Raw genomic sequence first — 15,059 nt, forward strand, 5'->3', positions numbered from 1 at the left:
CCAAACTGGCTTCAGACCCAGACATGGGACAGAAACAGACCTTCTGGATTTAAAAATCCAAATGTACAAAGCTAAAGATAATAGCAAACTGGCCATTCGCCTGCTGCTGGACCTGGCCACAGCATTCGATCGACCACCAGATCCTCACAGAACACCTTGCCACAGCCGCCGCCTTCTCCACAAACGCCTCGAACTGGATAAAATTCTTTCTTTCCAACAGAACCACTAGGGTCTTCGCACCTGCTGCTGCAGCTGAGCCAATTCCCATATAATGCAGAGTATCCCAAGACTCCTGCATTTCACCAATGCTTTACAACATATTCAGAAAGCTCCTCTTCGATCGAACATGGGTGTCATGTATACGAACTACAAGGACGAAACCCAGGTTCTCATTACGCTCTCTGGGGATTATGAATATGACTCCAACTTGATAAATTACATCTATCTGGAAATGCAAGCCTGGATGGCAGCGCATAGTTTGTGTCTTAATGACGATAAAACAGAGCTCCTGATCATTGGTTCCCATGCTCGTCTGAACAAACTAGATCCACAGTACACGTCCTGCAACATTGACGGGAATACCATCAAAGTTGCAAAGGAGGTCAAAAAGTGAGCGCCACTGCCTCATCAACAGCCTATACAGATAAACTGATTAATGCATGCAAATCCTATCTGTCACGCAAAAGCTGCATCACGCTAGCCAGCGCTTCCTAGACTCTACGGAACGGAATCTCAATAAATTACAGCTCTTAGAGAATAACGCACTGAGATTCAGAGTTACACATCCCTAGATCTAACCATATCTCTAGTTTCAGACAGAATGCCCACTGGCTCCCGGTGCGTGACAGAATCACGCTCCAGACCTTAGTCATCACGCACAAATGTCTGTCTAACTCAGCCCCGAAATACCTTTCGGACAAATTCTCCAGAAACAAATCAGCCAGACCAACCAGATCCGTCTACTCCCACTGCCTCATACCAAGATACACACTTAAAACGGCAGATGGAACCAGCTTCCCAGTCTTGGCCTCCAAATGCTGGAATTCCCTCTCTCCAACAATCAGGGCCGAACACTCCTTTCGGTTGTTCAGAGCTAAAGTTAAGAACTGGCTCCTGTTATGACCCTAAGTGGGGTCTGCAGGTTAAAGGCTACGCTGGGAGCCGGTAGGAATCTTCAGTTGCTTTAATCAGATGATACATAGGAGATTCTTCAGTACTTACAGGATAAGAGTGGAGCCCACTGGCTCCCACCACCCAGGCTACATAATCTCAACTGTCCCTGGGCAGAACACTCAACATACAGCATTCCACACAATCATACCCAAACACTCCATTCATGACATCACTACTCAGGCACTCATCATATATACTCCAAGAGGACAGAGAGTCAACCATAACAGCTCCTCGATAGGAAATGTTAATCATGCCTGTGGTTTATCCACCTTGCTAGTCACACTGTTTTTAATATCTCTGTTCCCTGTCGACTAATCTGCATCCACCGGTGATAACTCTTTGCACTTACTTGTTTTGTTATGCTAGTCTACTAAACCTGTAACCCTTGTTGGACTAGCACTGCTTTTTGTATTATATGTATGTATCTGCAACTATGTATACGTTCAAGTGCCCAGTAACCTCAGGGTTAGGCGCGCATTACAGATAAACTAAACTAAAGGAAAGATGTGTTCTTCCAATTCAAAGGTTTTTATTTCTTAATATCATACAATGCACAGTAAGCAGTTAGTTGATAAAAGATTGCAAAACACGTCATCTGAGTTTTCTTAGAAAAGAAAGTATAGGGAAGAAGTAAATGAATAGCTTTCCTGATGATACGGATACTACTAGGTGAGTATGGATGGTAATAAAATCTGGTTGTATGATGTTAGTGTTTCAATGGGAGTCACAGTCAAGTGATTAAGCAGTCAAGAATGGCCTATCCATACATCTCTAAAAAGAAGGACCCAGAATGCATGAAATATGTCCAAATTGCCCCTGATTTTGTATATGATATTTTAAAAAGTTGACACAGTTAGTCAGTCTTGTATTCTTAAGGGTAATTCTGGCAGCCTGTACTACTAAACTCTATGGTGCAAAGAGAGCACGGTAGCGTAACCTATTGGTGTCCCTGATTGCTTGTCTGAGCAAAGTAAACTAACTGCGCCAGCAGGGTTGAGGCTGAAGCCGCAGACACTGGGGCTTGGCAAAGGTGTCAAGCATCGGAATATTGAAAGTCTCTCATTTCTCAGGAGTAGAGGATTGGATGGGCAAGGGAACCTGAGTTGCCCAATCTTCAGGGGAGTCCATAGAGGGGTGGCTCCTCTTCTTCAACCAGGAAGCAGAATGGTGCTTCGAAGAACTGCTGGATGAACGTTCTCCAATGTGGCGATGCACGCCGAGTGATCTCAAATGAGTTTGTCACTCTTCTCCTTATGGAGGAAAGTGAAATGCTAAGCCTCTCATCCTCGAAGCGCCTCACGGTGCACCAACTGAAACGACAAGCAAACCAGCCTGGCATGTCCCTTCACTGAGGCAATAAAGACAAATTTGATGAGGATCCGAGACAGACATCTGATGCTCGCAGTCTAAAGAGGGTTTTAACACTGAAGACTTTGTCTGATTTGGCATATATTCGAAAGACTAAGTAACGAGAAAAACTTCAAAGAAGTGGTGTACCTAAAGCAAGCAGGGTGATCGGAAAGAACAAACTTAGGTCACAGGGCACGGATCTTCTATATACATGTCCAGAGCATCATGTCCAGAGCGTCATGCAACTCTCCTCTGGCAGTAGAACAATGTCTGAAGAGAAGCTGAACTGGCAGATTGATATCCACTCTTTGCCACTTTATCATTCGTACAGTGTTGGGCAGACCTGGCTGGAAAAAAATCCCTTGGCTAGCTTATGTTTCGGCAAATTTGGGGGAGGTTAATCTAAGTGCCCTCTTCCCGCCTGCTTCTCTAATAACTAAGCAAGAGGGGGTAGCTTACAAAGCCACACTGGGAGAAACCGTAGTAAGGAAAAGAATTCTCCTTGAGTATGGTCAGAAACGTGGCCCATTTCACTCTAGTATCAGCAGACTCACCGGAATTCAACCTTATTTGACATGGAGCCCTCATAAAAAAAGATAGATGGCTGATTACGAGGGCACGTTTTGATTCTCTTCGGCTACAAGGAAACACGTATAACTGGAAAGGTTTTCCTAATCATGCGGGCTGCCCGGTTTGCGGCTATCAGCGTGAGGACCTTCCACATTTGTTGTTTTTCTGTACAGGGTATGTTGGTATACGCAGAATGACTTTGGTCTCTGCCCTCAAAAAAACAGCGATCCGCTCACATAGGGTTGCACTTGTGTTTCTCTTGAGTGCCGAGACAGTCTTTACATCCTGGGCTCTGTTGACCTTTTTAAAAAGAGCGATGCATTTCAGAAAGAGCTTACTAAAACTGCAAGGTGGTGGAAGCTAGTGCTATGAATCATACAACTCTCTGTATATTGGGTTAATTGGTTGAGTTCTGTCTTCTGCCCGATTTTATTTCTCTATTTTAATCTGGCCACCTAACATGTAACTAAGTGACAGTCTATTTTTTAATTGTACCTTGGCTATTGTAATATCAATTGACTCTCTTTCTTTTTTTCTTTTATATAATCGTAATTTTGATATGTGCACAATTGTACTTTTGTCGTTTAATGGAACTTTTTATATTTCCTAATAAACTTGTTTGATTGATTGATTGAGAAGCTGCACTGGCAGATTGATATCAAAGATGAAGAATCCGTGAGAGGAATCCATTAGAATCAGTGTTTAATGAACTTCAATTAAAATCAGGGCTATAAACATGCGTAATAAGCCTCAAATTCGGACATAAAAAGCAGGATGTTGTTGCATTGTGTATACAAAATGTCTAACGCTATTAAAGACACTGTTGCAAGTATTTCACTCCCTAAAGCATGAGATATGCAGGATTGTAGTTGTGAGGCTTAGTTGTTCATTGTAAAGTTCTGTGATGTTTTCAGTTCCAATTGTGTCTTTCACCACCACGACACTGCTTATGCGATAACTTGTTTGCAGTTTGATGCACTGTTATCTTCACTTACAATTTGTATGTAGTGCAGAGTATCTCGTTCTAATGTATTTACGTTTACTATCCCCCAATGTTGCTAATTCTAACCCTGTTGCTTGCTGTTTCTTATAAGGGCAGCAACCAAGAATTGCTTAAGCACAGGTAAAGGGTTATTAATGCATGAAGTTTCATGTGTGTGACTGATATTTTGGGAACCAACAGCCTGTAACATGAGATCTGTTGGCTGAGTTGGCCTTGCCGGGATTTGAACCTGCGACCTGCAGATCAAATACAGATCCTAGCATTTATAATTAACCTGTGGAGCCATTTTACCGGCTCAATATGAGGACCATGGCCAGGAAGTAGATTTGGGATTGGCGAGGGACTGGAAGTTAATCCTGCTTGTTTAAAGAGTACATTTCGTTTGCAAAGGATCATGCTCTGTGATGAATCTGGATGATTCGTCCCTTCTCCCTAGAGGGGAGCCACGCCCAGCAAGGCTAGGGAGGTGAGCCTGCTCAAGACCCTCCCATGGGGTCTGGGCAAGTGGGACCTCACTGGGAGTGACGCCCCTCTCAAGGACAAGGATTCCCAGTCCAATGAGGCCCTCCCTGAATGAACTAAATAGTCCACCTACATGAGACTTGATTTGTTTTCTTATTTTGACTACAAGTACCAGTGATCCTCCTTCCACCCTGTTGGCTTCAGGTAATGCTCGGTCACATCTGAATGCTGTTGTCAAGGAAGAACAACACACCTTTTCCGATGATGACATACTTCAACACATTAAGAACTGTGAATGGAGAGAGACCTCCTACGCAATGAGCGACTCCTACTGAGGGAGGAGAATCATCGATAAGCAGAGGTGAGCCTCTGCGAAAACAACCTCTAGAGGCGGCGCTACGTCACACCGCAGAGACAGCAGTGGCATAGCTGAATCGAGACCCACTAGTTGGAGGCTATGAGGCATTTGCTCTGACTGAGCAAGAGGATCCGGTCAGGAGCAGAACAAAGACGGGAAGAAAACCATCTTCCCTGGTGGCACGACCACTAAAGAACAGTAGCAATGGGCATGGCGCCCAGCAACAAACGCAGAGACTAGGAGAAAGAAAGGAGCCCGAGTCCGTGAGCTTCCGACAGACATGGCCTGAACTGAGGAGACAAGCACAAACAGAATGCAAAGACTCCCAACATGAGGACGCCAGTAAGGGCTATAAGAATTGTGGTCAAAGACTGCTGAAGCTATCCATGGTACGAGTGGCTGTGAAAACGGAGCGGATACAAGAGCCAGGTAAAATAGCTGGAGACGTCGCTAACAGTATGAAAGTGTGAAAGAGTTGAACAGGCACGCAACCCAAGTGAAACAGTGCAGAAGAGTGCAGAAGAGATACGCACATTGCATATCAATGATGGGGAAGCCACCCTCAGTACATGAATCTAAGATAATCGAACAGGCACATGACCTGTGAACAAAGGAGTGAAAGTGATGTGCGTCTTTGGTACCTGGAAAGCCGTCAAATATATGAGATTAATTGGACTGAGAACCAATAGCCCTACAAAAAAGCCATAGTGCTACAAAGGTGAGATACGTGGAAATGTGTGCAAAAGTCATTAGTAGAAGGAAGACATTATTATACATATTTAATAAAATCTTCATTTTCATGTATTCCTTTTCAGTGTGTAGTGCTGCACCAGTGTTTACAAGGGCGGTTTATAAGCCTGTCAGAATATGGGTTGATGGGAAGAAATGTGATGTAGGAAAAATCTAAACAGTCTAATCGTCATGAGGAACAGTTTACATGAATTAATTTGTTGTTGTGGCAAAGTTAAGAGATGGTAAGACGGCTCAGGCAGTCTCTCTTGCTGTCCAACATTGGTCAGGGCTATCAGAGGGAGCAGTGAATTTGAGAAAAAAATGTAGTGCTAGCAAAACAGGTTTATCATGCTGCACATTCAGTAGGAGCAACATTGGAAAAGCAAAGATAGGATACATGTCCTACATCAAAGTGAGGTCAAGAGACACGTTAAGTTATGCGGAATTTTACTAGAACTCAGCCAGTCTCTGCTGTGGTTGCCACCATGATAAGGTTAAACAAAATGTTTTAGAAAAAGAAAGCCCCCAATACCAAGTCACTCACATTTCCTCTACGATTCTCTGCACCCGCGAGCTCCTTGATTTCTGCCCTGCATGTTTTGGGTTGATTTTCAAACCGTTGTCATTATCGCCTCATACAAAGGGTATTGTAGCCCAGATCACCCACTCTCGACTAGACAGAGAAGTGTATCTTAGTATTTTTGGAAGACTAGCCAATTCAACCGGCTCCTGTCTGTAGCTACTGTCTAGCCTCACATGGTCTGCTCATTAAAAGGTGTTTAGGTTTGGGCCTCACTAGCTTGCAGTCCAGGCCCATCCGCATGTCAGCCTCCTCTGCCCATCAATCTCAACACTTCCCGATTGTAGGCTCCACTAATGTCACTTACTACATCCCATCTATTGGTTGGGCCTTTTGTCTTGGCAAAACATTGGGTTCTCTAGATCTGGCTGTTTTCCAAAGAGTTTCTCCAACCGCCTCCTGTTTATACTGTCTTTCCGACTTCCCTATTCCTCCCCTCGTCTTTCCAGATGTTAGTCTTCCTTCTGATTTCTACATTCTCGTATTCATCGGTCTCCCTGCTGCCACATTCTCATCCCAGCTATTGCTCTCCTCTGTCCACCTATTCTGGCTCTCCTATTGTTCATTCCTCTCCCTGCTGCTTGCTCCTCACTACTTTGGATGGCTCTCTCAGTCCGACTCCAAATTCCCACACGAGTGCAGTGTTGAGAATTTGTTTGTATATATTTGGGCAGTGGTTAATTGCTTGTTAAGTGGTTGATTGTGCACTTGTGGTGACCTACTTTTTCAGCTTTGCGATTGGTAATTCTCCATCGTTCCTGCCCCTGTCAAGTTGTTATTAACTTGTTAATGGCAACTAACCGGCCTGTGCATACGAGGGCTGAACGAGCATAGTGCATCGCAGCTGTGAAATACAATGCATTATTGCCATGAACACTTAACGCAAGACTGGGGTACTAATAGAATTTTTTCTGTTCCAAAACACTGCAGCATTTCGGAACAGAAAAAAAAGAAAATGCCAAAGAAAATGGCCGCCGGTAAAGGGAAAACGGAGTCCATTTTCCCTTTCCATGGCGGCCATCGGGAGCGGACGCGCTTGGGACAGAAGTGTTGCCAGTGCGTTCGCTCACGAAAAAGGAGAAAAACGAAGGTAAGTGGGGTTGGGAGGGTGGGGAAGGGAGAGGATAGTTTGCAAGGGAGGGAGGTAGAGGAAAGAAAATCCATACCTGAATCCCCAGCGGGGGACGATGACAGTCTCCAGCCGTGTGGAGGCTTGGGGCGGGATGGCCCGGTTTCGAGCCTCCTCATTGGCAGAGGGGCTGCCACACCCCCCGCCAGGAACAAAGGAATGGAATCCCAGCCGAGGGATTCCCTGCTAGGTAAAACCATGGTGAGGGCCAATCAGGATGTTTTTTTCCATTGTGATTGACCCTCGCCGCGTACTAATTAAACATATACCAACTTAACAAGGTCATATATGGCAATCAGCAGCAACAAACATAACAGTTAAATTCACATCATAACTGTGTCTCCTTCTAATTTGGGTGAATTCCCCTTCCCCGGATTTAAGCAGGATTTTGTTCAACAGTTTCAAAAAGGTTAAGGAATTTCTGTATTGTAACAAAGTTCCACTTCAGTTCTGTTTTGGTTCCAATTTGATAACGCAAAGTTCCAACTTGTTTTCAACCAACAGTTCATAAGTTTTCCTCAAAGTTCTCCTCTTTTCACTTGTCACTAAGATCTACACACAGCGTCTGTTCAGCAACTCAGAATATTTCCTTTCTTCAAAGGTCTTTGCTATTTCTGAACCAGTTGGCAAAACCAATGGTTGACGATATTAAATATTTCTGCAGCAGTTCATCCACCACTCACTCCAATGAGATTCATTTTCCCGGATGATTCTGCGCTAACCCACAAACACTTTAGTGGTTGTTCAACTTCTTCCTCAGTCATTTTTACCACACCAAAGTACTTCAATGGCTTCAACCTGGTCTACTCTCCTGCCAGTACTCTCCTACCAGAGCATATCAAAATACTACAATATTCTCTAACCTGATGTACTACTTGCAAGTACTTCTGTGGTAAAGATTATATTCAAACAGATTAGCAATGTCTTTTGCTCTACACCATCAAATATAAAACTCTTTAAGGGAAACAAGAACCACACTGGTGCTGTTCGCTACAACTATGTGATTGCCGCACTCACTGCAAGTTATGCTCCACTCCTCTGAATCTCTTCTCTCAGAAGGGCAGCCTTCTTGCCATTCTTGTTTTCCCCCTCTCACTCCAGGCTTCCCCCGAACCGTGTTTGTCACCAGCAGGGCTCTCCTGGTTCCCACAACGCGCCAGTTATAGTCTGCCATCGGTTCTTGTCTGGACAGGGGGGCAACAAGTAAAAAGTGCGCTTTCTGCTGCACAACCTCGGCAGCTGTGGTCTTCAGCATAAAAGACCCTCTCAGGACCAGTATCCACTTCACACGCAAGAGGCCCCGGCGTCTCTGCTCACTTCTGACTTCTGCTGGAAAACTAGGAAAAGTACTCCACTTCCTACTTCTGCTCTTACTCCCCTTGTTCTCTATGGCTGCACCGTCGGGGGCTTTTAATGCCTCCCAGTCCTCCTAAGGTGTGGGTAATATTTCCTAATTGACTGCAACTTTTATTCTTGTGCCTCTGCAGTCCTCATCTTCATACCAGTACCTTGGAAATGATGGACTTGAAGTCCACAATGTCAAAATCAGCTTTTTCAAAAAACGTATTACTCCCAAATTTTACCAAATTCATTACACTCCTCATATATAATCCCCAAAGGAGTACCATAAAGATTCCATTAAGTATTTGGTTTTACAGAATAAAGGGTGTTAGGGAGAATTTTCATTTCTGTGCGAATTCCCTTCAACCTTAGAGACCCAGCTCATTTGCTGGGCTTAGGACTTTTTAAATTCTAACCCTGGAGGGAGTGAGACCTTTTTCTCACTCGTGTTTTCACCCGATTTGGATTTTGTGTTTTCGCTGTTTTTGGAGTCTGACAAACTCCATAGGCTTCTGCTTTTTGTATGGTGACAGCACCTTGAGTGCAGTGTCACTGAGAAATCCTTTACATTTCCCATTAAGGTTTCAATACCTTTTCTCGTGTGAACTACAGTTGCCAAGAATAGTAAAGTGAAATTGACTTAACTTCCTTTTCTCTTTGTAATTGCAGCACACCCCATATTATGTGACATGCTGGGGGGTTACCTAGTAGCCCCTTAGACTACTTTCCCAAGTCACATTTTTATGTTACCCTTACCACTTTAAATGGCTGGTGGCAGTGATTAACTTTTTCGTACCATTGTGCTTTTCTACCCAAGGCTTCACCTCACTAATGATGCCCAACAAGGCTGAATCACGTGTATGGGGTTGCTGTTGGTATTCTTGTTCAGAGAGGAATTGCCATAGCATTTCGGTGCTGGACTGCCCATGTGGGCGGGACAAAGACTGATATGCAAATGGCTATTTCCCATCTGTGAAAAGTACAATGAGCAAAAAGCAAATGGCTGCGAACTCTCAATGTGGTGAACAACCACTGAACAGGTTATCATGCCTTGTTCTTCCGAGAGAGGGGCACCTGCTACCTTTGTTGAATTCTGGGTAAATATGTTGGCTAACAATTGGCAGAGAGATGAAGGCAACATTGGGGAAGGGAAACTTGCTGCTCATAAATGTCATTTGAAGTGGACACAACCTATATTGCCAAAGACCTTCAGAGAAAGGTAGAAGTGGGTCCTAAAGGCAATCCTAGGTTGTTGTGGTGGCAGACAGACAAGAGAGGCAAAGAGGCTGCCCCCTTTGAAGAGATATATTCATAGGAAGAGTGCCTTGTCCATTTGAAGGTGTTAATGTGCCTAACAATTCTCATCAAAACCAAAACCTATTTTGAGTCACAAAGTACTGAAGCTGTGGTTGTATTACAAAGTGCTGAAGCTGTAGTAATATATCTGGTTGTCAGCGGATGCAAGACTTCAGAAACACAAGTGAAGTGGAGTACTTTGAGATGAAGGATAATGTGCTCATGGTAAACAGTGGCAGAAGTGAAGTTGTTGAAGCAGAAGTAGCAGCACTGTGAAGTCATCCTGACAAAGCTATCTGCTGTGAATCCTAACCATGTAAAGAAAGACATTGTAACTGTTGACAGACAAAGAACTGTGTTTCACTAACGTTTACAGAAGCTGTATTTCCTTTGAATTGTAATAATATTTCTTGAACAGCTGGTAGTTGTAGAACAGCATTGTGGCAGGGAATAACACTGATGCTGTTGTGGTGAAGTGGAAAGTCTTATTGCCAAGAGAAGAAGCTTTGTTGTTGTTGGAACTTTGGTTAACAACACTTTACCTTGACATTGAAACATCAAGAACTGAATTGAGACTGTTCCATCTACAGGGATTTCCTTGGTTCTTTTTATTCAACATTGGAACAGAGGTTTCTTTGAATCCTGGGGAAGGGACTTCAACCAGGTTACTAAGAGGTTATCCAGTAACTGTATAAACAACATTTGATATTATTTGAAATGCTATATAGTTTCTTTGTATTTGTTGTGTAAGTGTGAGGGCCAGGCTTCCTGATTTAGAGTGTTTCCCCTTAGTTTTGTTAGGCAGGAAAATCCTCAAGTAGGAATAGTGAGGCGTATAGTGATTTATTTATAAGTTAATAAAATGGCAAATGTTGAACAAACCTACAAAAGGTGTCCGCCTCCCATTACTGGCCCCTCACACAGGACACACAAAAACACTTGGGAAGTATGCATAACATGCATTAAAAATGAAAAATTGAAGATATTAGCTAACTGGCACAAACTATACGGTGGTCAGCAGTGGGTCTTTCAATCAAGATGTAACAGATGGCTGCACAACATGTTTTTGTACCTTAATGGCTACTTACATGCAGAATAACATTAATTATTTTTCTAAGGCAGTTACTAATTTCATTTGTTTGTATTTATAAAGCGCTTTACACCAACGCAGTATAGATGCAGCAACTATTTCAAAGAAGGTAGCTGGCGCTCCTCTCCAGAAAGAAAATGGCATGATAACCTGTTCTGAGATGAGAGTTTGCAGCACACGCTTTTTGCTCACTGTACCTTTCACAGATGGGAAATATCCATTTGCATATCAGTCTTTGTCCCGCCCACATGGGCAGTCCAGCACTGAAATGCTATGGCTCCAGCAACTGGTTGTTTTGTCAGGAAGTCGAGCACTTTCCAGACTAAGGAAATTGTGAAATATATAAATTGTAAGGACAGCAGGACATTTCAGGACAAAAGACGGGGAGTTCTGCAGAAATTAAGACCCACTATCGCTACTCACCTCCAATTCTATTGCGCTCCAAGGATCCTGCCTGGGGCAGACTCGGAAGTCCTGACTGAAGAAGGCTGTCCGACCTTTCCCAACCAGGATCGCTCCGCCGAAGATCAGGGTTGCTGCCAAAAGAGTGAGAAAGATGGAATCAGTTAAAAGAACATGCATTTTACCACACAATGACATCACTTGTGTTCTGCTTCAGCAACAATGGAAATTACAGCATCATGCAGAGTATGCAATTATTTTGATACAATAAGAGGAATGAAAATCTATGCATAACAAACGTGTATTGCTTCCATGAATAAAGAGCAGAAGACAACAGTACTGTCTTGCAATAGGCTGCTAGTGTCATAACAGCCCAACAACGTGAAAAGAAATTCTCAAAAAGTAATCAGTCTGAATAAATCAAAAACAGACCTACTGTGCTGCAACAAAAATACACTATAAAGTGTTTACATCTGTTATCCATAAACCTTAGTCTTTTTACCCCCTGTGAATCAAACGTGGTAAATAAGAAACACATTGAGGCGATAAATGATGGAAAACAAAATACTTAAGGGGTAAAGCGGATCAAAAGAATTGAGGAAAAAGGACACTGAAATCCCTTCCTTTGGGGGTACCTCCAGATACCAAGGAATGTTTACGTTCTTTGGCGCTTCATGATAGCCTTGTAGGGTGGTGGTGATCATAGACTTCCCCTTCCGGCTTGCAACACATTTTCCCTTGCCATTCTTGCCATTGCGGCTAAACAAGATAGTACTGAATATTATATGAATGGGCCTTTGGACGATTCACAGGATCTTGTCACTTCTCCCCGGGGGGAGCCCTTCCGTGTGAGGCTAGGGAGGTGAAGCCGCTACCCAATAGTCCTCCTAAAGGCGGTGGAATGCGGGACAGGGAGAGACTACCAACATGGGGATAAGGACTCCCATTCCATGAAAGAACTCCCCAACCCCTTTTCCCTTGGGACGAAGTCCCTGTAAGAAATCGCAGATAATACTACTCTCTGTTATGGTGTCTTCCATCTTTAATCCACAAAGCAATAAGACCTAGACGAAGAAGGGCCAAAGAAACCTGCAGAGTAAATTATAAATTACTCACCGTAGTGACTAATGTATTCCTAGTCTGCAGTCCCCTTTCCTCCGTACTGTATGGAATTCTTTTTACCAGAAAATTCATCTTCCCCTTTAACTTTAGATGGGCGCAGCCCTGGGAGCTTGTGCTCACCAGGTGCCGGCCACCAGCACCACGCCTCAGTCCCCTTTTACGCGTCGACAATATTCAGATTGCCTAATGACACCTGTTTTATTAGGGGGGAGGATGGTGGGACGTATGGAGGAAAGGGGACTATGGACTAGGAGTACGTTAGTCACTACGGTGAGTAACTTATAATTAATCCTACGTCCCCGTCCCCTTTTCTACAACTGAATTTATCTCCAGGGTGGAGAGGTGCTCTCTTAAGAAAATAAGTTCCTTAACACTGCCTGACCAAAATCCGCATCTGACCTGGAGCTGGCTTTCAAGCAGTAGTGCTGGCAGAAGGCTGAGGGCGTAGCCCATGTAGCCGCTTTGCTGCCAACCTGCCACAGGACGTGCCTCTGGAAAGCAACTGTCGTGGCTTTAGCTCTAATTGCATGGACATGCATATTTGCTACAAGAGGTTTGTGCTGCCCCTCGTACACCTCCTTGATGGCAGTAACCATCCAACTTGCTATGAAAGCCTTGAAGGCTGGACAGCCAGGCTATGACCCACCAAAGGTGACACAGAGGACGTCAGATTTGCGGAACCTCTTGGTGCTGTCCAGGTAGTATCTCAGCGCATGCTTCACGCCAAACAATGCAATATCCTCTGAGAGTCACCCATGGGGTCCGTGAAGAACGTTGGTAGGAATATATCCTCATTTAGATGAAAAGAGGAGACAACCTTAGGCAAGAATGTGGGGTGAGTTCTAAGCACCACCTTGTCGTACAGTAGCATAAGGCTCTGAAGCCACCAGCGCCTGGATTTCACTGATCTGGCGTGCTGAGGTAAGGCCTACCAGGAGGGCAGTCTTAAAGGTGACTTAGCCTGAATTTCCCGGATGCCATAGGTTCGAATGTTTTATGCGCCAGGGCGCCCAAGACCACAATGAAGTCCTACACTGGGTGTGGCTTCTTGATAGGCGGGTAGAGCCTGGTCAGACCCACCAAGCGTCTTTTAACCACCGGATTAGAGGAGGTAAATACCTCCTCCTTAGGGTTCCTGTAGTCTCCAATGGCCGCTAGACAGGCGCGGAATGTGTCTACTTGCACCCCCACGAGTGCGAGGTGAGCAGAGAAGGATAGCATGTCGTCCAATGTGCAGGTCAATGGATCAAACTCCTTTGATTCCGCCCGGTGACAAAACCTGGTCCATTTGCTTTTGTACTGGGTCCTGGTACCATTGCTCCTAGCCCCTGTATAATGCCTAGGTTAGTATGTGACCGATGCCTCAGTGTGACCTATTCAGGAACCACGCTACAAGGGCTAACTTCTGAGGTGCGGGGTGGATGACCGTGCCTTCCTGCTGAGAGAGTAGGTGTGCTGGGCCCAGTGGGAGGTGCACAGGGCCTGATCCAGCAGGCTGAGTATTTCCGAGAACCAATGCCGTGCTGGCCACCATGGCACTATCAGGATGATACGGAGGTGCTGGGTCTCCCTGATCTTGCAGATTACCCTGTGAACCAGGGGAGCGGGATGTATGTATGTATGTATGTATTTAGTTTTTATATAGCGCCGATAGCCCACAGGCATCAGGGCGCTTGTACATAAAACACTGATGGGATGGAAGGCATATACGTTCATGTTGTTCCACTGAATCTGCATCGGGTCACCCAGAGAACCCCTGCCTTGTCCCTGCCAGGACGCGAACTGGGGCCCCTCCTTTTGGACTAGGTGGCAAAGAGATCCACCTGAGGATGACCCCACTTGTTGAAAATCCCCTGAAGGACCTGTTCGTCCAACTGCCATTCGCAGTTGTCTGCACCCAGCTTGTTGAGTGTCCGCCTACAGGTTGGACTCCTCCGGGAGGTGAATTGCTGCCAAGTGCATGCTTACCAGAGCCCACTCACAAATGTTGACTGCTAGAGTGCAGAGGGGAGGGGACCTGGCGCCACCCTACTTGATGCAATACATACTGGTGGAGCTGTCCGATTGAATGAGGATCGCTTTGCCACTGATCGGAAAGAAGGCTTTGAGAGCGAGCCAGATGGCCATCAACTCGAGCCAGTTGTTGAGGGCCGCCTGCTCCTGACGGGACCATACCCCATGGACACTGTGGCTGCCCAGGTAGCTCCCTAACCCTCCAGAGATGAGTCTGTGGTGATGGTAACCTGAGGTGCTGGAGGACAGAAGGGCCTGCCGATCCGCTGGTTGATGTCCGTGCTCCACCAGACTAGGTCCTGGTGGAGATGATGTGGGATGCTGACCCGCTCTGCCTGGGAACCCCACTCCTTACTCCAGGAGGCTGCGAAGTGCAACTACAGTCACCTCATTTTGAGCCTCGTATGCGGTACTGCCAGAAGACATGCCGCCATGATG

At 45.1% G+C, this 15,059-nt stretch overlaps 1 protein-coding gene across 8 annotated transcripts in view; it reads right to left on the minus strand.

Moving 5' to 3' along the window:
- MINK1 (misshapen like kinase 1) overlaps positions 1 to 15,059 on the minus strand; it is a 2,066,166-nt gene that overhangs the window by 398,817 nt on the left and 1,652,290 nt on the right. For all 8 annotated transcript variants that reach the window (XM_069644001.1, XM_069644014.1, XM_069644008.1 and 5 more), the window contains one exon: positions 11,508 to 11,620. In XM_069644001.1, the coding sequence (XP_069500102.1) occupies positions 11,508 to 11,620 (113 nt within the window). The remainder of the gene's footprint in view (positions 1 to 11,507; positions 11,621 to 15,059) is intronic.

Source organism: Ambystoma mexicanum, chromosome 1p (assembly GCF_040938575.1).
Source record: "Ambystoma mexicanum isolate Mex_15411 chromosome 1p, UKY_AmexF1_1, whole genome shotgun sequence".
NCBI lineage: Eukaryota > Metazoa > Chordata > Amphibia > Caudata > Ambystomatidae > Ambystoma > Ambystoma mexicanum.